Source organism: Sphaeramia orbicularis, chromosome 8, assembly GCF_902148855.1.
Source record: "Sphaeramia orbicularis chromosome 8, fSphaOr1.1, whole genome shotgun sequence".
Lineage (NCBI taxonomy): Eukaryota > Metazoa > Chordata > Actinopteri > Kurtiformes > Apogonidae > Sphaeramia > Sphaeramia orbicularis.
The window spans coordinates 43,727,275-43,749,743 of record NC_043964.1 but is presented as its reverse complement, the minus strand read 5'-3'; the positions used below and the strand labels follow the sequence as shown (position 1 = coordinate 43,749,743).

At 37.0% G+C, this 22,469-nt stretch overlaps 1 protein-coding gene across 3 annotated transcripts; it reads right to left on the bottom strand.

Annotated features, from left to right (window-relative positions):
* Positions 1-1,931: 1,931 nt before the first annotated feature.
* LOC115423458 (uncharacterized protein C16orf45 homolog) lies at positions 1,932-22,013 on the bottom strand. 3 transcript variants are annotated; one of them, XM_030140288.1, is made up of 6 exons: positions 21,803-22,013; positions 16,755-16,875; positions 10,087-10,160; positions 8,355-8,469; positions 4,203-4,273; positions 1,932-2,875 (listed from the first exon to the last, which is right to left on the bottom strand). In XM_030140288.1, the coding sequence occupies exons 1-6, from the start codon at positions 21,879-21,881 to the stop codon at positions 2,757-2,759; spliced, it is 579 nt and encodes a 192-aa protein (XP_029996148.1). In that variant the 5' UTR covers positions 21,882-22,013; the 3' UTR covers positions 1,932-2,756. The 3 variants fall into 3 exon arrangements, with proteins under 3 accessions (XP_029996148.1, XP_029996149.1, XP_029996150.1); XM_030140289.1 differs by having other exon boundaries at positions 2,731-2,875; positions 16,755-16,872; XM_030140290.1 differs by having other exon boundaries at positions 2,731-2,875; positions 16,755-16,869.
* Between the last annotated feature and the right edge of the window lie 456 nt (positions 22,014-22,469).

Here is a 22,469-nt window from a genome sequence, read left to right as displayed (position 1 = left end):
AAATATTATGCAGTTGCAAAAAACTACTGTATTTGTGCTTACTGAATGCTGGTATAAAAGCATATAAAAGTTAGATTCATGTGTACTACAGTATGCTGGTTATGAAAACATTTATGAGCAATTAAGAATCTTATATATTCATAGACCAATTCTTCATGTCGTCTTTGGTCACTGATCCAGAACTGTTCAGGGCAGCGGTAAAAGAAAATTGTGAGTTTATTATTTATTTTACTGCTGCATCAGTGTGTGTTACATTTTACTGTTGTACATGTTAAAGGTTGCACTCATAATAATCATACACTGTAATTTAATCTATATTAAAGCATCATATTCTATAGGGTTATCATGTTTGTAGCATTGCTGTCCAGTGAGAACCATGTGGCAAAAAAAAAAAAAAAAACAGTTCAGAAAAACAGGCCTGTTTCCTGTGTTTTCTTGTGAATCCAATGAAAGACTTTATTTAGTGTGCATTACAAACAGTCAAAATCAACACATTTGGGGATGATTTTTTTTTTTCATTTGGGAAGTAGATGAAAAAAATATAATCTGGAAGTCAAATGTCGTGGAGTAAAACATACAGATTCTTTTTTGAGATGTAGTGGAGTGGAAATATAAAGTAGAGTAAAATGGACATAAACATCTTAGGATCTTAAGTCAGTCGATTTGCTGGATACAGGCGTTTCCTTTTAACTCATATTAATTCAAGACAGAAAAAACAGATATTCTCTGCATCCTGAGCGAGGATTGTAAGTCTTTATTTTAACAGCAGAGCAAAGATGATACAGTCAGAGTCAGACAGATGAATACTAGACATGGACGTAGGAGGGAGGTCATAGCACATAAGAAAATACTTTTTTTTCAGGCATATAACTAAATGACTCATTAAATCCAGATCAGAGACGTTTTATTGTGGTAACTGGCAGCTACCATGTGGATCTGTTCATCTACATCTGATGAAAAACAACACAGTCTCAATGGATTTGTTAACCCATTTAAATTCTATCCATTTTCGCCTAAACACCTAAAAAAAACTATTTATAAAATTAAATTCATAGCTTTTCTGAACCATCACTGTAACTGGTACCAGTACTGATTAATATAAGTCTGAACACCAAAAATAAGAATTTTGCTCTCGCTTGAATTTTTAAAAATTTTAAATGCCTGCAGAGATAAGAACTTGGAAAAAATTTAGAAACATTCTATGAAAGTCTTACCTACCTCCACTTTAAATTTGATTGCAATTGTTAAAAAAAATGAGTGCATTACATGCATTTTTCTGAGGATAATACTAGGTGCTTCCAAAACTGTGCCAAACTGTGCCAAATGTCACGCTTTTCCAATGATGGCTTTCATTGGTTTTGGAAGCTGGAAACACAGTATAGTGATCACATGGTTGGTCAAATGAGGTGTCAATCAAAATATCAGAGTTCCTTGCTGTTTTTCCAAGTGCAATGTGACTCATGGCAGCCAACAACTGATGTTTTCTGTAGAATAAGTGGAAAATAATGCACATGTGATGCAAAATGCTAAATATTGCAGCAGTGGACTTTGGGGGTTTATAGAGGAAGTACTGGGTGTGGATTAATTATTTCACTGGAGTAGATTTATTGCACCTTTGACAGAATAATAAGACTGTTTCTGTTGGACCTCTGTGCTGCTATGCTTGCATGATGAAATAACACATTTTTGAAATCTCAAGAAATTAAGTATTCCAATGATGTCTATCAGGGGCGGCCAACCCTGGTCCCGGAGAGCCACAATCCTGCATGTTTTAGATGTATCCCTCTTCCAACACACCTGACTCAAATGATAAGCCTATCATCAAGCTCTGCAGAAGACTGATAATGACCGTCAGGTGTGCTGGAAGAGTGAAACATCTAAAACATGCAGGATTGTGGCTCTCCAGGACCAGTGTTGGCCACCCCTGATATATAACATGTGGTTACTCAAACTCAGTGTTGTTTGAAAGAGAAATTAATACATTTTTAAGGCCATCAGAGTTTCACAGGGTTAAATTCTCATGCCTAAATTCCTATCCTACACAAAAAATTGTTTTATTCTTCCTTTACCATGAGTTAAACCAAGTTTGACACATTTTTCTCCAAGCTGCAGCGCCACCTAGATTGATAGGTGTTTTTGGCCACTCAGGTGTGTTCAGACAGGTAGGAGGATTAACTGACAGTTTGTAGTGATCAGACTGGCTTGAACTTAATAACTTAATATTTAGTTGTTGATTTTGACTGAATAGCTTGTAGTGTTTGATTCCTGCAGCTTTGAGACATGTCTCAGTACCGACTGTACCTTGAGATGTCACACTTGTCATATTAAACATCCTCATAGTGAATCTATTGGTGAGTTAATCCATGAGTTCATCAGCCAGAGCTGCACATCGTAAATGACTCATTGCTAACCCATAGTTTCAGTCCATGCAGTGCTATTAAATTACTCCTAAAGCTACAGCTGCACATCAGCACGTATACTATGATCTCAGAGCTACACTTACACTGTCTTATACATATCAAATGGGTAAGTGCACAATTGGAGCTGCCGTAATCCCATCCCATTACCTTAATTAGACAGGAGCCATTATAAGACAATAAACCTGTCATCTTCCTTGCTGTAAGACATATAAGCACAATATTTCACAGTAGCAAATCACACAAAATTTTATAATATATATTTCTTACATAATATGCAAAAGAGGAGTATGATGGAAATGAATGGAGATAACTGTTCCTAATAGGGCTGGTGGTGGGTTACATGATGGAGCAGGTTAATCCACAGCAGTCTTTCAACAGTGTGAGTCCAGTTTTAGTGAGAAATGGTGCCGGTGTCACCTGGGATTTGGACGCCACCTTCTGATCTTTCAAAGCACCTGAGTGAAAAATAGACAGGCATCAGTTATGTAGCAGAGTATGTTCACACTTTCCTCCTCTACCGTACGACATCAGTTAAATCTAATGCTTTATAGCGACGGGTATCTATTATCCAGAGGAGTTTTGTGGGTGATTAGCTGATTCACACATCCCCTCATAGGCCTTATTCACCAAATCAGCTCTGGTTTGTGTCATGCGATAGATAGATACAATAGACCAGGGGATCTAGATAAATAAGTTAATGTGGAGAGAACCCACGCAAACATGGGGATAACATGCAAACTCCACACAGAAAGGTCTTAATGTCAGAATTGAACCCAGGACCTTCTTGCTGTGAGGCAACAGTGCTATCCAGTGCACCACCACAGAACAAAATCTTTTCACAAAAATATTGATATTAGTGTGGATGTGGCATCAGAGACATCCATGATTTTAATGAATTTCTTAGCATTTCATCACTAGGGCCAGATCTTTACACTGGGAACCTTTACGAATGTGGCCCCTGGCGCAAAAACTACTATGTTTATGTTAGAAGTCATGAACACAGAGAGTTTGTGGTCACTGAACTGACAAATGTTATTTTAAAGCAGTGTTTCTCAAACTGTGGGGCAGGCCCCCCAGGAGGGGCACAAAGGCTTACCGGGGGGGCATGGGATCACTCCTGGGTGTTTTTTTTTTTTCTTCAAGTTAGCACATGTAGCAGGTGGAACTAATGTTTTAGTGTTGGAGCACCCTGGGCTCATTTTAGGGATGTACAACAAACAAATCTACTGCCATGGTGATCTGTCACTAGACTAGCCAAAGAGTTTAGGTTTGGAGAATGGACAAGGATTTGACTGGAAAAGAAACACGTGCAATGTTTCTGTTTTTGCACAGTTTGCAATTTAATGTTCTGAGATGTGCAATGTAAACAGGCTCATTGCAGCCACTGATATTGTTAAAATGTTCATATTTGTTACCAAAATTAGTTTGTTGTTCTAAAAAAAGTAATTTTATTGTCATAGTTGTAAGATAATTGCACATTTCCTATTTTTATTTGGAAAAATATTGCCTCAGGGAGCAGTCTGGTTGAGTTTATTTGTATTATTCAAGAAAAAATCTAAGTTATTTTTAATTTGCACAATAAATTATTCAAGGTAAAGCAAAATGTATTGTTACAATATTGATGTTTCTTTCAAAAAAAGTTCTAATTGCACCACTGTTACAATGTTGTTGGGGTTGAGGGGGGCTTGGAGATTTTTCATCCTCCAAAGGGAGGCCTGACAGAAAATGATTGAGAACCACTGTTTTAAAGCATGAAAATGTGATACTGAAGGATAAACTCACCTTTTTTAGCCAATGTCTTGGAAACTTTTGACTGTAAGAACGCTGCCATCTCTCTGTCTTCCTCTCTTTCTCTGTTGGGGACAAATAAATATGTCATTTTTGTTACATCTGGTTAAATGTCACTGTTCTGCGCTGATGGACTGTCAAGGCCTTGGGGAGGATTTCAACCTTCTGTGTGTGTGACTTCACAGCTGCATCTTCACACAGTCCTCTACTGATTCCATTTTCACATCCACATCTATAAACAGGGAAGACGACCTCTCACATCCACAGAGTGTTTGTGAGAATAATCGAAGTGTCACACCTGTGTGTCAGCGGTGACAGCAAAGCCTTTATCATCACCACAAATAAAAAAAAAATGAAGGAAGCTTTCTGTGTTTTTCATTTACTTTACATACACAGAATGTGACATGCATAAATCTAATTATAAAGTAGGGATGTAAGACACAGTGAATAAACCTGAGTATTACAATATGTCTTGTGAGTCAGTGTCAGCCCTGAAAAACTCAGTGCAAATGCAGAGGTCTGACTGAAGACAACTTTTTAATTGAGATTTTAAGCATATGTTGGTGGTGTCTTTTTTCTTGCAATTCCTATAAAATAGTGCATAACGAATTACACTAAAGCACACACAGAATATGTATAATGTAATGTACAGGGTGGGGAAGCAAAATTTACAATATTTTGAGGCAGGGATTGAAAGACAGTGTATGACCAATTAGTTTATTGAAAGTCATGAGACTTTATTTGCCACAAGAAAATTTACATAATAGAAAATGTTTTTATTCTATGTGTCCTCCTTCTTTCTCAGTAACTGCCTTCACACGCTTCCTGAAACTTGCGCAAGTGTTCCTCAAATATTCGGGTGACAACTTCTCCCATTCTTCTTTAATTGTATCTTCCAGACTTTCTTGTAATAGTTTTGCTCATAGTCATTCTCTTCTTTCCATTATAAACAGTCTTTATGGACACTCCAACTATTTTTGAAATCTCCTTTGGTGTGACGAGTGCATTCAGCAAATCACACACTCTTTGACGTTTGCTTTCCTGATTACTCATATGGGCAAAAGTTTCTGAAAAGGTATGGATAATAGTGTTAGGTATGATTATGACATCAATATATGTTTGGTTTCAAAGCAATTGACGTAGTGCCTGCTGAGAAAAAACAACTAAATGTTAATTGTAAATTTTGCTTCCCCACCCTGTATAACTTAAGTTTTTGTCAGAACATAAACATTCAATCAAGTCAAGAGAGTTAATCTCCTGTGTGAGACAGTTTTATATATATATATTTTTTGCTTGATAAGGTTTAGGCACCAGGGGTACAAGATCATGGTTTGGGTTTTCATAGACCCCTTACCCTTCATTAATGACACATTAGAAAGCCTGTGAGTAGACATTCAGGTGTAAGTGGCATCTGCCTCATAGTATCACAATATATCACAACATATTAAATCATAATTCTCGTGTCATGAATGTCCACTCTCAGGGGGAAATAAAATAGAGATGGTTCCAATGTACAAATTCCTGGGTGTCTTGGTTAATGACTCCCTCACTTTCAAACCACATGTGAAAATCTTGTGAGGAAACTGAGGATAAAGTTGAGTTTTTAATTATCAAAACAAGATGTGTTTTTCTTTTAAAAAGCAAAAAAAAAAAAAAAAAAAAAAAGGGTTTTGTTGGTGCAGCTTTTTTTTTTTTCTTTTATCTGTGTTGGATCTTCTGAGTATGAATGCTTTTGCTCAAAGGCTTCCAATGGTTGACAGTGTTTAGTTGAGGTTCATTACTAATTGTAAAGTGTCAACACACCGCTGCCTTCTCTGGACACCAGACAGATCAGCCATGGATACATGTTTATATTTAATACTTGGCCTCCTGCCTTTCTACGTTTGTACATTTATTACACTGAGAAATTCAGATTTTCTTTTTCTCTCCGTATAAATAATAATGGATTAGATTTATATAGCGCTTTTCTATTAACGCATACTGTGGATCCATTATTCATTCACTCACACATTTACACTCTGGTGGTGAACTCTATGTTCGTAGCCACAGCTGCCCTGGGGGAGGCTGACAGAAGCATGGTTACCAATCTGTGCCAACAGCCCCTCCCACCACCACCACCACCACCACCACCAAGCGTTCATACACCAGTGTGGGTAGCAGCACTGGAGGCAAGGTGTCTTGCTCAAGGACATATGACTAGGACAGAGCAGGATTCAAACTGCCAAACCTCTGGTTATTGGAGGACCCGCTCTACTTCCTGAACCACAGCCCAACCTAAATGATCATTTGTTGCTGTCTATTTCATATGCTTGTATAGAACTGGGTAAAAGGGCTTTTGTTCACTCTGCAGTTTATGCATGGAATCAGCTGAAGAAAAACTGAAAACTAAAAGACTTTTTTCATTGAGTGCCTCTAAATCCAAACTGAGACTTCTTCAGGCCGACACCACAACTTGTACTGTAAATATTATTAGTTTTTTTTATTTATTTTTAAGTGTATCTGTAATTTGTGCTTTAACTGTTTAATTTTGTAACTGTGTTTTGTATTTGGTGTTGCATCTTGGCCAGGACTTGATTCATCTAGAGCACTACGCTCTCAACATGCAGACTAACTGGTGGTCCCTAGAATCTCCAAAAGTAGGACGGGGGCCAGAGCCTTCAGCTATCAAGCTCCACAATTGTGGAACCACCTTCCTGCCTCGGTCCAGGAGGCAAACACCCTCTCTATGTTTAAGAGTAGGTTAAAAACATTCCTTTTTGATGAATCTGATAGTTAGGGCGACTCAGGCTGCTCTTAGTTATGCTGCTATAGGCTTAGACTGCTTGGAGACTCATCTGGATACAGTGAGCTCTTCTCTGATTCTCCTCCTCTCTGACCTCCTCTCTGCTCCTCTTTCTCCCTGACCTTTTTTCCCCTAATTTTCTCTTCTATTTACGCCCCAGTGAATAGATGCTAATGACTTGACTTCTTCCCCGGAGTCTCTGTGCTTTATTGTCTCACAGGTTTTCCCTGGATCATCACAGGTTTTCCCTGGATCATCTCTGAACCTGCTGCTGTGGTCCTGCCTCTCTCCTGCCTTCATCGTCATCACTTTTCCTCCTTTACTTTCTTGCTCTAACCCCAACTGGCCAAGGCAGACGGCCATCCTTCAGGAGTCTGAGTCTGCTCGAGGTTTCTGCCTGTTAAAGGGAAGTTTTTCCTCACCACTGTCACCAGTCAGAGGTGTTTGCTCCTGGAGGATTCTGTTGGGTTTCTGTAAATTGGCTTAAAATTTGATTTGATTTGATCTATCTCCCCTTTATGTGAACCACTTTGTAACATGTTTTTTTAAAAAGTGCTATATAAATAAAGCTTTACTTACTTACTTACTAACTTATCCATATAGTTATGATAGTGTTTATTATGTAGTTCCATAGATGGTAGATGTTTCTATTATTTGTACTAACTGTTGTAATTGTAGTATATCCACTGTTAGTACTTGTATTTGTAGTAATAGTATTAACAGTCATGGACCTTTGTTCTGGTTTCTAGTAATAATACCAACACCAGCTGATCTACTTTTGACAGTTCTAGTTCAGTTATCTGTGCATCAACTGCATTCATGTGTCACCCTCTACTTCCCCCCTTCTCCCCCTCTCCCCCAGTCTCTCTATCTCTATCTCTCTCTCTCTCTCTCTTTTTCTCCTCCTTTACTCTCTCTCTTTAACCCCAACTGGTCAAGGCAGACGGCTCTCCTACAGGAGTCTGGGTCTGCTCAAGGTTTCTGCTGTTAAATGGAAGTTTTTCCTCGTCACTGTCACCAGTCACAAGTGTTTGCTCCTGGAGGATTCTGTTGGGTTTCTGTAAATTGGCTTAGAGTCTGGGTTCGACCAACTCAATATGTAAAGTGTCATGAGGTAACTTTTGTTATGAGTTGGCGTTATATAGATGAAATTTGTTTGATTGATTGATTGATTGATTGATTGATTGACTCTCTTGTAAAGGAAGTTCTTAATCTCAATGGGATTTTCATGGTTAAATAAAGGCAAAATTCAATTCAGTTCAGTTCAATTGACTGATGACTGATGAATGAATGAATGAATGAATGAATGAATGAATGATAATATATATGCAGCCCTGTTATAAAGTGGCATTAGTGAATGTCACCTCAGCCGCTCAAACTCCACATCCTCCACCAGGAAGTCTCTGGTCTCCACCAGTTTGTTGATCTGCTGCAGCAGCTCTTCTTCTCGCTCTCTGTCCTCCTTCGACTTGTCTTTTTCTGTTCAACAGTCATGTGACAAACCTTATCAGAAACATACTGCTGCCTCAAAATGAGATAATATCAGATATCATCCTTATTTCTTGTGTGTGTAAGATGTGTATGTTGTTGAACTATTTGCTAACAGTTCTGTGTGGCTGCACTTATGTGAGATTTTTGTGTTACCCCCTTTGCAATAAGATGAATCTTACATAGAATTTATAAATGCTTCCTAATTTTTTTATTTGTTAGATCTTAAAAACCTTAAAATCATTAATATGCTGCTAAAAACTAGAAGCAGTAACTTGTTGATCCCACATTTACCTTTACTATTAAGGTTCAGATAGACGACCAGGTCAATCACTTAGTGAGGTTTATCCCTTGTCCACACATCCCATAATGCAACACATTTTGGTTTTGAAAAGAATTCATAAGTTCAAACACAATGTGTTCAGGTGTTTAGCAAATAGAAAACTTTAACTGCATTTTCAAAAAGAAAGTTTCCATCCATAACTGTTGTGTGAGTATTAGAAGAGATGGAGATCAGCAGTACCAGACATGGCCGAGGGTTTTGGCAGTTCTTTTATTTTATTTTAGATTTATTTCCCATGCCTTTCTGAAGAACAATAATAAGCATTGTATATGTTTCAGCAACTTTTATTGGCAAATCAATTACATTTGTTCAAAAAGTCAATTTATGTCACTGCCAAAACTTTTGGCCACAACTGTAGTAATTAAAATTTTTATCCTGCTTCCACAGGAGTTCTGTTATGTACCAACAGAAAATGCAAAAACAGGAAAGAAAAGAAAAGACACTTTATCACATAATACCATAAGAACTGGGACATTTTAGGCTTCCCTGTATTTAATTGGAATGAGACAGGAGCATTGATGGGATTTTATAAAATTTGAGACTTAAACCAGGTCAAAAATCTCCACATTTTCACCTTTTATTTCCACCTTACTCTACTGTGCATTGTTTAGTTTCATTTTGAGGTTGTCATCATTATTATTCCTTCTATTTTCAGCAGAGGAAGGATAAAATAGTCATAATTTATTTGTACAAGTGAATATTTTGAGCTGTTGGCGCCAAATGAAAATCATGAGGATCAGTTCTGACAGTATGACAACATTTGACATTAATTACAGTAAATGTTGAATTATGAGTGTTTATAAGATGACAGACAGACTGACATTGTCCTCCCAGAAACTCTGCAACCAACATGGATACAAAACTGTGCTGTATTTCTTCATCTTCTGATCTTTTGAGTTGCCACAGCAACCCTCTTCTATATTACAGCTGTCATCTAAACTTAATGAAAAGAGGAATGTGAGCACTGGTCTGAATATTTTCAGACTGAGCAGATCTTACATAACACTGGGGAATGGCAGAGTAGGGAGGCACTGACAGACAACTTGCTAATTGAGGTGTTTTTATAATATGGCTTTTTAATCAGAAATTGGTTGATATATTAGGATAGAAATATTTTTCAACAGTCCTCACCACAGAAGAAACTACTGAACAGAAGTGTAAACTACTATTTAGTTATCGTATTTTCAATGGAAACATGGCAAATAAAACATAAAATAAATATATAGCATCTTAAGCAAAATGTCAGACTTTGCAAATAAACTGACCTGGAATTGAAACAAGTTTCTGCAGCTCCTTCTTCAGCCGTGTGATTTCTTTGCAGAGCTGGATGTCATCCATCCTGCACAGGAAACAAAGGGGTTAAATCAGTATAGTATATGATAAAACAATCCTCACAAAAGGCTAGAAAATATCAACAACTAAAGCCTCTCTGAGCTTGAAATAGTAAAATTGTGTATGTGTTTTCAAAGTTGAGTGCATCATTAACCTTCCACAAATACCTGAATAAAATTGAACATTCATACCTTTAACCAAAAGCAGCTCATTTTGCTGTTCAAAACAGATCAGGATTTCATTCACATCTCTTTAGCTTATGTTAGCTAATGTTATTATCTCCTAAATATGTTAGCGAAGTGTGTTGGCTAGTTAGAGAATATTAAATCTAGACTAAAAACATGATGCTAAGTCATACATGTGATATATAATAGCATATTAATGATATATAACTTGATTGCTATTTAACTAGCAGCATGTTGCTAACAGTAGCTAGCAAATTTGGGTAGGACTGCAACATTTTTTAATGACTGTGTCATGGAATAAATTAAACAATAACATTTTCTCAAACCATACATATTTCAAACCTAATAATAGAAGGTTTATAAAAAAAGTGAAACACTGAAAAATACTTTCTGATACTTTTCTATTTACTAGGCTTATAGAGTGCCACCCCTTCCAACGTGCACCATGGGACAAAACTTCATTAAAAGATAATTTCATGAGCCAAGTTAGTCACAGTTTGTAATAAAGATAGTAAAGAAACATGTAGTTTTGTTGTTTTTCATTCTGGGATGAATTTGAAGTGCACTGTTCATGTATGACACAGAGGAAAAGAAAAAATAAAATAGCCAAACAAACAACATTTTACAATACATCTATATGTATGCATGCCTTTGGGTACAACATGCAACTGAGCCAGACCCAGAACCAGCAGCCTCTATAACCACAAACCACTGAAGCCTCAACCCACATCAATGAAATAAGCTGAGGAGGAATGTTAACAGCAATGTCTATTAAATAAACCTAGCATCATTAATTACAATAAACATTATTTCCACAGACAAATCTGACATCAGATGAGCAAATAAGTTATCAACGAAACAAGTTCTCTGTGTGTGGTTTTGTGTTTATTACAATGACAGAAACTGGTCTAAGTTTAACTTTAGTTTGGGTCAGAAGGGGTCAGCTCTACCACCAAATGCCAATTTTCTCACAGGATAAAAAATGACTTCAGGACTAAAATAGGGTCTCATGAGCAACAACTGTAAGGAGCATGACTTTTCCTCTCCATAAAACCCTCTATTAACATAGTTTTATATATCAAGATACTTTAACAAAACAGCAAATGAAAGCTCAACCATTTTATTTAAAAATTCATTGACAAAAAGTGTATGTGTATGTGGTAAAACTGAAAGATGCACGTCCGAGGAGCATCACAATGAATTTCACTGCTTTATTCACAAGGTTTTCATATCATATATATATATATATATATATATATATATATATATATATATATATATATATATATATATATATGCAGGGTGAAAAATTTTCTTTATAATTTAACAAATTTATTACAAAAGCAAATTAATAGGCAAATCTGTGGAAATTATTACAAAAAGAAAATTATTACAGTTTTCATTTTTTGCCTCATTTAATCCACCTCTATATGGGCACCATTAGTAGCATGAAGCACATCAAGTGGATCAAACTGGATTTCTTGCCATGTTGGCTGAAGCATAGCCTCATCGATGGTGACATTGGCATAAGTGATTTTTAGCTTCAGGTCATTGATGTCCCGTATCTTTGATCGATACATGATAGCTTGACATAACCCCACAGGAAGAAATCCAGGGCAGTGATATCTGGTGAACGAGGTGGTCAGGGAATCGGACCATCCCTTCCAATCCACCGGTCTGGAAATGTTTGATTTAGGAACCCACCAACTTGCAGTCCCCAATGTGGTGGTGGACCATCTACCTGGAAAATGCTGGTTGGTTGAAGGTCATCCAGTTGTGGTGACACACACTCAGTCAAAAGGTCAAGGTAAACATTTGAAGTCATTGTCTCGTTGAAGAAAAATGGACCAATGATTCGACGATGTGATTAAAAACTTTAATAACCATTGAGTTCATATAGAACAAATTTGATTAACATATCTCATCAATTACTTTTGTAATAATTTTTTTTAAATTGTAAAGAGACTTTGTGGACACCCTGTACTATTTTTGTATGTTTGAAAGACATCTCCATCATTGGATTTTCCTCCAGGACCCTGTCAGTCAAGTGTCACAGAGTTCCCTACAGGCAGAAGGAAGACATTAGATGAATGTTAAATCTGCACAGGTTTGACAGACCGACACTTACAGCTGCCAGTAATGAGTGTGATACGACCCAATGACTTGGCTGCTTTCCATGTGACTGCTCTGTGCAGCTCAATCACACACTCTATGCTCTAACCAGTATGCATATTACTACAGCTTCATTAATGGAAAGCATAGGAAAGCCTCATGTCCTCAAGGCTACGCAACTATTGTTGTTGTTTAAGAGGCTTAAAAAATATGTTAGATTATATTATATCAGCAGAACACACTCTTCACTTTACATATATGAATGTGAAAGTGGACAATCTTATGAGACAGAAAAAAAACACTGGCTTCAATTCTGGGCTCAGCTGACTGTGGGGTCTGAGAGTTTATTTGATAAAATAACGGTGCCACGGTGTCCTCTGTGAACGAATCACATCTGACAGTATCAGATCTCATTTCACCGGCTGACACTGAAGCGGATTACAAAACATCAGGGGCTCATCACACAAGAGCATCTCTGTTTGTGTGTGTGTATGTATGTGTGTGTGTGTGTGTGTGTGTGTGTGTATGTGTGTGTGTGTGTGTGTGTGCGTGCATGCATGCAGGGTCTATTATAGTGGTGACAAAAACAGGAAAATGACTGACAGAAATACACACTCTGACCCACTGATATAATCAAACGTGTCAACCAACTTGAGTGTTTTTGATGTGTCATATGGTGTGAGATTTGTTTCACCAAATCTCTTGCATTGGTTTTGCTCCAGTGACAAGTTTTGTTACATTTGACAGAAAAATGTAAACACAAGTTGATCAGGTGTGTCTGGTACTGACCGTTAGTTAAATTATTTATGAGAAACAGAATGAACAATACGTATATTGATATAATTTGATGCAAGCCTGCATAATCTGCAATGTGATATGCATGAAATAAACTAACCTTATGGTCACCACCAAACAAACACCATTTAATGTGAAAGAAACCCAAAATTGTGCATGCACTCAAAAGCTAGGATGGTACATTAAACTAATATTAAATCTGAAAAGAGTGATTAGTAACAAATCACCTTATCCTGGATTACAACAATACAACAGAACATTATTTGACAACCCATAAAATGTATTGTCTTTTAAGAATAAACACCTGATTCTTGCAACGCATTCCAGAAACTTATGACAGTAAAGCATTTACCACTTTGTATCGTAGACAATTCTGTCACACCACGTAAAAGCCATTCTGGGACTTAACACAAGTGATAAAGTGTTTCAGGCACCATTTTCCTGTTATTTCTGTAAACAAGTCTTAGCTCTGTTTTTAGACCAAAAACAGCCACAGTGAAACCACAAATCACCTCCATTAGCTACAATACAGAGCTGTTTGGAATCGTCCAAACAAGGTCAGAACTGTCACAGTTTAGTCTGAACCATGAGTCAACCTTCATAAACCTCATAATCAAACTCACCCATGTAGAGGAAATGCTGCCATTTCATCATCAAAGTCCACCATTTTCATTTAGAGCTGTGTCCAGTGGTGAAAACAGTAACAGTACTTCTAGTTTTTATTCATTCATTAATTTTCTGAACACACTTTATCCTCACTAGGGTCACAAGGGTCACTGGAGCCTATCCCAGCTACATAGGGGCGAAGGCGGGGTACACCCTGGACAAGTCAAAGGTTCATCACAGGGCTGAACATATAGAGACAGTCACTCTCACATTCACACCTATGGGCAATTTAGATTAACCAATTAACCTATCAGTGCATGTCTTTGGATGGTGGGAGGAAGCCGGAGTACCCGGAGAGAACCCACGCAGACACGGGGAGAACATGCAAACTCTACACAGAAAGGTCCCACCCCCATCGATTGGTGTTGGAATTGAACCCAGGACCTTCTTGCTGTGAGGCACGAGTGCTAACCACTGCACCACCGTGTAGTTTTTATCACCTTGTCAATTTCTTTGATGGTTCTCATCCCATCCGACTGGCAGAGTGACTCACTTCTCCCTCTAGTGGTCACACAAATCCTCCTGCCCGACAGTGGAAATGAATTCACTTCGTATTTCTACAATCCATTACACTTGTCACGGCCTACTCTGATGTGGCCGCTGGCTCCTCTCTCTCCATTCTTCCTTCACAATCATTTCCACCTGTTGTGCGCTGCACGGCTGCAGTGCATCTTAATCACCAGTATAAAAAGCTTATGTCCGCAGCCATGCAGTGCTGGATCATTGTCATTTTCTACATCTCCATAACCCGGACTCCTTTCCCTTCCAACAAACTCTGACTGTCACCATCCTCAGGTTTTTGTTTATTCCTCACCTTTGTTATTCTGTTAATAAATCTGTTTCTCCCTTCGGCATCGTGCGTTTGAGTCCAGTTATTCACCACCAACATGACAACACTGGTGTTTCTGACATAACTTCAGGTCTTTATTCTAAACGCTCTAATGATGGTTTTGGGTCATTTCATTATATTTTAAAGTAAAAATACTATTTACTGTATATCCCCTTTAACATCACTGCTTTCCTTTTTAACTTTTTCCACACTCCCCCTACTTTTTCCTGATTTGGGACCACATTTAATTTTGTTTTACAGTTATTATTATTATTATTATTATATTGTTATTTTAATGCTTTGCAAAAGCATATTTTAGAATAGAATAGAACGCAATACAATACAATACAATACAATAGGTCTTCATTGTCACTGTTACAGGAACAATGAAAACCACTTTTGCAGCTTTGTTCTGTTTAGCAGCAGATTCTTCAAGTGTAAAAAGAAAGACTGTACAAACATACAATAAAAAGAAATACTGAAAATATAGAAAAGACCAACTCTATAGCACAGATTACAAGGAAACCCCGTGCTTACATTTTGATCACATTCTATTATAATAAACATGCTTGTGACTTTTCACTTCTGATTTACGTCCCCTTACTTAGCTTTCTTTGTAAAAACAAAACAAAAAAACAAGCAAAAAAAAAAAAAAAAAAAAAAAAAAAAACACTTGGATTTATCTATGTATTTCTGTTCAGCTTAAATAGTGAAAAATGCTCAGATGTTATTTCTTGGTCCAACACTAGCTATAATCTATTTGGGATTTGGCATCACTTTAGTGCAGGTGATCCGAGAGGTGAAAACACAAGATGAAACGAATACATATCATTACGTGCGGCAACACTGATCTCTTTGTTGGATTGTGGAGGTTTGGGAAAGCAGTTTCAAAGACTAGCACAGTAAAACAATACAGCAGTGAAAAGTCATTATGCTTTGTTTTTCTGCCTCATCATAAGGCCACATTATGCAGCGCTGGTCTCTGTTCTTATCCCCCACTCCTACACATCCATCCTCATGTGTCAAAATAATGAGGAAGGTCTCCAAAGAAAACCAGGGAAATAATTAAAAGCAAGGATGAGAGAGAAAGGAGAAAAGGGCATCTGTTGAGATCTACAAAACAAACAAAAAAAGCAGTGGGTGTGTGCGCTGGCAGCTGGGTGAGACCTCACATATAGCGCCACTGCGTTCTTCACACACTTGTTGCTGTCGTGCACATGGCTGCTTCCACTGCAGGCAACTGACAGTTGTGTTGTATTATCTCTGATTCCCGAGGGGCTGCAAACAGCATCTTGGTGTTTTCAGTGAGTTTCAGTGTATGTGTGGGTGCAGAGGACCAAACAGTGGAACGGTACATGATGCATTATTATCCCTTTGGGTTTCAAGTTCAACTGCATTCATTGAGGGAAATAAGGAAAACTGTGTATCCTGCTTAAACACACGCAGCATGCATGTAAAATTTACTTGAAACATGTACATAACAAGCAGAACTTACATGTAGAGCTGCAGCTATTGATTATTTTTGTAATTGATTAATCTATTGATTATTTCTTTGATTTGATTTGGTTAAAGGATTATTTGAATAGGTGAAAAAAATTGTAAAAATGTGAAAAAGACATGTCTGAAAACGACAAACAACTTGTCCTTTATTACAGAACCAGCTAAAACAACAACCACATAAAGTATAAACGTAAAAGGATGTATAAAAAATCTCTATACAAAATCTAAAAATATCTATAGATACAACAAACAAGTCAAATGACATCTACAAACAGTCTTCAACACATTTGTATCTAACTTACTGACAACTGAAAATGTGACTAACATACAACTTTGCGTTGATCCTGGTGTTATGTGCATCACAATAAGCGTCGGTATGAAACACAACAGCAGAACCAATATTTAGCAGCAGCGAAATTAAGGAAACAAACTTTGATTCAAGAAAATTGTAAGTGAATAACATTTTTAATTGATTCGAGTTGATTAATCAATTGAACCTTTCAGCTCTACTTACATGTATCTCAGCTCTGATTCCCTCCGTACGAGGATGTCTCTTATTCGCTCGATTTTGAACAGCTCTCCTTCGATGTCCTCAATCGTGATGGAGGAGTCAGCCATTGAAATGACATCTTCTGCTGAAAAACACAAGTGTCTTTACAGTCAAGTCCTACATGTTGGATTAAACTAAACACATTGAAATACAACACCTTCTGTAAACTACAGTCCAAAACAATGTGATCATTCATGCTGAACATTGCATAGAATTACATAAAATACATAACCAGGCAAGTAGCAAACACTTCTTTTCTCTAAATGATCATATATTGATGTCCGGAGAAGAAAAGGCTCTGAGTGCAGAGAAAAGAGAGACCTTTCACCATGTGCATTAACGTCTGGCAGTTTATTAGTGTCACTACCTCGAGTGTGTCATATATAAGGAGACTTCAGTATAGAAATGGAATATAATATTATAATATTCATAATGATGTTTTCAGTAGTTAATAATACACTGATAATAAGACTTCAGAATAAGTTTTTCATATCTGCAGATGGACTGGGTCATCTCCATGGAATCTACCATGTTCCTACAGTAGCTCATAACAAACCTCCTGCTCTCTTTTCTGTTTTAGACCAGGTGGCATCCAGCATTATGGTGCATTACTGTTACCTGGGTTTGACTGTGGTCCAGTGTTCACATCCCCCGACTATGACAGCCTAGTTCTTCAAATAGTCAATAGAATTTGACTGATAAGTTACAATATGGTCCACCTACCATAATCCTGAAATAACAGTTGGTCAGAATAGAATAGAATAGAATAGAATAGAATAGAATAGAATAGAATAGAATAGAATAGAACAGGCTTTATTGTCATTACACAAGTTGTGCAATGAAATTACTGGTGGTCTCTGCCAGCAACAGTGCACTGTGCGAGTATATAAAACACAATAAAACACAGACATAGATTAAAAGAGGTATATATATATATATATATATATATATATATATATATATATATATATATATATATATATATATATATATATATATAAAGGGTGGGGAAGCAAAATTTACAATGATCATTTAGTTGTTTTTTCTCAGCAGGCACTACGTCAATTGTTTTGAAACCAAACATATATTGATGTCATAATCATACCTAACACTATTATCCATACCTTTTCAGAAACTTTTGCCCATATGAGTAATCAGGAAAGCAAACGTCAAAGAGTGTGTGATTTGCTGAATGCACTCGTCACACCAAAGGAGATTTCAAAAATAGTTGGAGTGTCCATAAAGACTGTTTATAATGTAAAGAAGAGAATGACTATGAGCAAAACTATTATGAGAAAGTCTGAAAGATACTATTAAGGAAGAATGGGAGAAGTTGTCACCCGAATATTTGAGGAGCACTTGCACAAGTTTCAGGAAGCATGTGAAGGCAGTTATTGAGAAAGAAGGACACATAGAATAAAAACATTTTCTATTATGTAAATTTTCTTGTGGCAAATAAATTCTCATGACTTTCAATAAACTAATTGGTGGTACACTGTCTTTCAATCCCTGCCTCAAAATATTGTAAATTTTGCTTCCCCACCCTGTATATACATATACATACATACATACATACATATGTATATATATATATATATATATATATATATATATATATATATATATATATATATATATATGTACTATGACTCCATCCATCTGATCCAGCATCCTCTGTTCAGCTGGTTCCATGTCCAGTGTCCAGGTAAAAACACATAAACAGTACAAAGTGTGTTTGATTCATATGATGTTCACATTACAGATACTCCTCACTATCCTCATAGTCTAGTCATTTTACGATGTTGCTCCACATATTGTCCCTCACTTCATTTTGTCTTTAATACTAAACAGTATAGGTAGAAATCAACAGGTTCTGGTCCATCATTGTTGTTGTCACATGACGTCACAGAAATGATGAGTTGGTGCCTTTATTTGTGCCGCAAATGCTTTGAAAATCCACCTTGTTTTGTAAAAATAAAAGTTGTTTGATTTATCACAAAATATTTCCATTCTAAGGGAAAGTGCACATGACATGAACAACAGTTCAAAAAATATAAGGAATGACTGTTAACATTGATTCATTCATTTTCCACACTGCTTAATCCTTGAGGGTGTTGTGGGGGTGCTGGACCCAAGGCGGGGTCTACCCTGAACATCCACCATGGACATGTCGCCCAAGTCTCAACATAAAATGCTGAGTTGTCTTTGTCTGAGGCAGAGTAAATAAAATAAACAAAATACCTTTGATTCCAAGAAAAGGCCAGGACCTGTGGCAAAGACCATAAATGATTATCTATTTTTAATGATGTCATGTTGTCTCTTTTTCTTTTCTTTTATTGGACTTTTAATAGGATCAGGTCTTGATCCCACAAATTTTTGTTTAATTTTCTTTTAATTATTTAAAGTATTTCTATTTTTGTCAGCCCTGCAGCTTTACCCGAAACATAGTTGGGATAGGCTCCACCTCTGAGACCCTCTTAAGGATAAAGTGCTTCAGAAAATGAATGAACGAATTTCCATTTATGCCTGTACACTTTTTCTTTGTAAGCATTGTTTGGTTAACTGGTAACTCACTTACTGTTCTGATTGTCATTATTCTCAATGCACTTTGTAAAAAACTGCTATATAACTAAAGATTACTATTATTTTTCATTACACTGAGTACTAACACTACCACTAGATACAACTAATTAATACACACTGAACCTTTTCCATATTGAACAATTTATGAAATCAAATATCAGATCTGTGATCATGTTGCATTTTAAGTCCAGTTCACATCTAGATCTGGATACTGATACAGTCAGGACCCACGATAAAGCAGAGAAAACTGTTGAGAAGATTTAATAAACCAATCTGTTCCGGCAGGTGCAGGGAGGATACAAGGCTTCAAACATGTTTTGCAAAGACCTGCTGTTTCAATACTTCTTGTGCACATAAAAGAACTGAGCCATTGTTAACAAAATTATTTACACCTGTGCTTTTGCTGCACGGACCAGATACAATGTCTGCAGTGAGGAAGGGCTTGTGTTTCAGATCCAGATGGAGCTGGCTCACTCACTAGTCCCAGACCAGTTAACTGTTCCAACTGTCCTCTTACAGAACAACATGTCTTTTGCAGTACAACACATCGTGCTAAAATCCGATATTTGAGTCAGATTTTTCTGCAAAATGCTGGTTGAAGCAAAAAAAGAAAAAAACTCCCTTCAACTCACTCAGAATTCAGATAAATGTTCTGGCATCCATCTATTTTTGGAGCACAAGGGAACTCCTAAGTGTGACATGGTAGTCTCAAAATATCCCATATCCAAAACATTCAACTATTTAAAACTGACGGAATCCCTGCAGTCAGAAAACCCCTGTCTGGTTATGATTTCTTCACAGTACAGTGGATGCCTTCCCCAGTCATTCTTGGAGCAGTACATTGCGAGTCCCACCAGCCCCTACAGCTCAGTGGCAGCGATGAGTCATCCAGCAGAGCTAGGACTGGCTTTTAATTACCTGACTGTGTGTGTGAGCAGACGTTACAATCATACATGGAAACTGTTTGGGGATGTCATGGCTGCACAAACACACAACCCTCCAACCTATAGCAGAGAGTAGCACTGGAGTCAGAACCTCCCTTAAATTGAATTATTTTTTCTACAAATCCAGGAACATTGAGAAAAAATTAAAGCAACTTTTAATTTCACACACTGACATTCAGTTCAACTGGTTTGTGTGACTATGCGGTTGACACTCTTGCTGTGTGCAACTATGGTCTGAAAAACTAGCATACATGCACAAAAAAGCAGAATTATTCATTTGTATTCATCTTAAAATTATGAATCTTGTATATTCATCTTAACTCCTATGCACTTACTACAAAATTATCTGTAAGTCAGCTACTAATTATAATGTGTTAGATTATTCTACTGAACATGGTCTCTATTATTTTCCTGAAACTGAATTTTCCACACTCTGAAACTGTTCTGGGTTAAATATGGTAAAACCCAGTCATGGATTGGTTTTTGCTGAAGAAGCCAAATCATGTTTTTCTCCTCTCCATCCAAATCAAACGACGGAATATAATATAAATATAGATGCGCTTCATGTTATGGAAAAGTGGAGCATCTCCTATGTCCAGACATGAAGAAGAACTGTAGAGTCACATTCAGGTCACATCTGATAGACAAATATTAATCATTAAACTGGTCACTACATATACCCCTACTGGTCTAAAAACGCCTGGGATTGGATAAAATCTGCATCAGGGGGTAGATTTTCTACACCTGGAAAAAACAGGCAAAATAATAGATGCAGTTCCATGTCCTCTCAGACCACAATGACTGGTCAATGTTGAAGTTTTGACTAATAATATAAAAAAAAGAAAAAAAAAGAAAAAAAAAGTGGTAACTCTAAATTTCCTGTAGTAGTTATGAATGGGTGTTATGGTGATATGTATATGACGTACAATTATGCAATTATGAAAAATCAATCAATGAATGAAAATGATTATGAAGTCAACACATGGTAACAATATGAAGGGAGGCTTACATTTTAAGACTATGTTTGACAGCACTGCCTATAGATCCTTCAGTTTTCCCCATAGTTATGATTTTAATGTTTTTATCCTCTAACATTTTGCTGTTAAAAGGCTAAAAATAAAAAATATTCAGTAATAAAATACAGTAGTAAACAAACTCAGCATACAAGACAGAGGAGTTGTCCTGTGATAAATAATAACATATACTGGAGTTTTTAAATCTGTCCACACTCACCGTGGACCTGAAGGATTTCTGGAATCCTGTCTATACCCTGCTGACACATAACTTTCCCATAATCCCTGTGAGGATGAGTAACCTGCAAACCTGAGCATTTTCTATTAAAGTTGATGCATCGGGGCACCTTCTATTACTTGGATAAAAATAATAATTAAAAAAAAAAAAAAAAAGTATAATATGAAGCTGCCTTTAAACACAAAGCTATATGAATACAAACTTAAATTAGAAAATAAAACCCGTCGAACTCACTTGGTTTCTCCGTGTCTGCGTCCACTCGTGTCTCCTCCACGGCTCCATACTGTTTAGAGGATCTTCTCTCTTTGTCCATGTTAAACCTCCTCCTTTAACTTTGCGCAGATCATTTAACACCAGTATTTTTGCTGCGTGTGTGTAAACATTAATATGAGCTCGTTCTCCATGGAGTCGGTGCGTCAGTGTGAAAGGACTGAGTCCGATGAGGAGAAGATGCAAACTGATGCTGAGTCCAGACCTGAACTAGAGTCTGAGATCTGAGCAGGGGACAGGTGGCTCACATGCGCCCCCTGCCGACGGAGAAATGAACTACAGCCCTGGAAAAACACTGTTTTCAGCCTTACAGACAATTCTCCCAAATAAAAATATGAGCATTTATGTATTTATGAGAAAAAACGCCGGACCTAAAGAAACGCAAAGAAGATTCATTTAGCAACATGACACCAGTGTTTTAACTTAAAAGTCAGTGAAACAGAAATGAAACATGCCTGATTTTCAGCAGCTTTTATATGCATACTCCCCATTTTAAGGGTGTTTTATGTCACTTCTTTCACTAAAATGCAGGCAGCTTAGATGTATTAAATGGTTAATACTAATTCTTTTACTGTTGTCACTTCACCCTTCGATCTGTCATGTGGCTTATGCTGTAACCTTATTCTGTCAA

Coding starts and splice junctions, on each gene's coding strand:
- LOC115423458 (XM_030140288.1), bottom strand. CDS start 21,881: ATGGACAAAGAGAGAAGATCCTCTAAACAGTATGGAGCCGTGGAGGAG. Junction 10,161..16,754: donor GAATCAGAGCTGAGATACAT/GTAAGTAGAGCT, acceptor TTTCCTGTGCAG/GATGGATGACATCCAGCTCT. Junction 8,470..10,086: donor GAAACTTGTTTCAATTCCAG/GTCAGTTTATTT, acceptor ACTGTTGAACAG/AAAAAGACAAGTCGAAGGAG.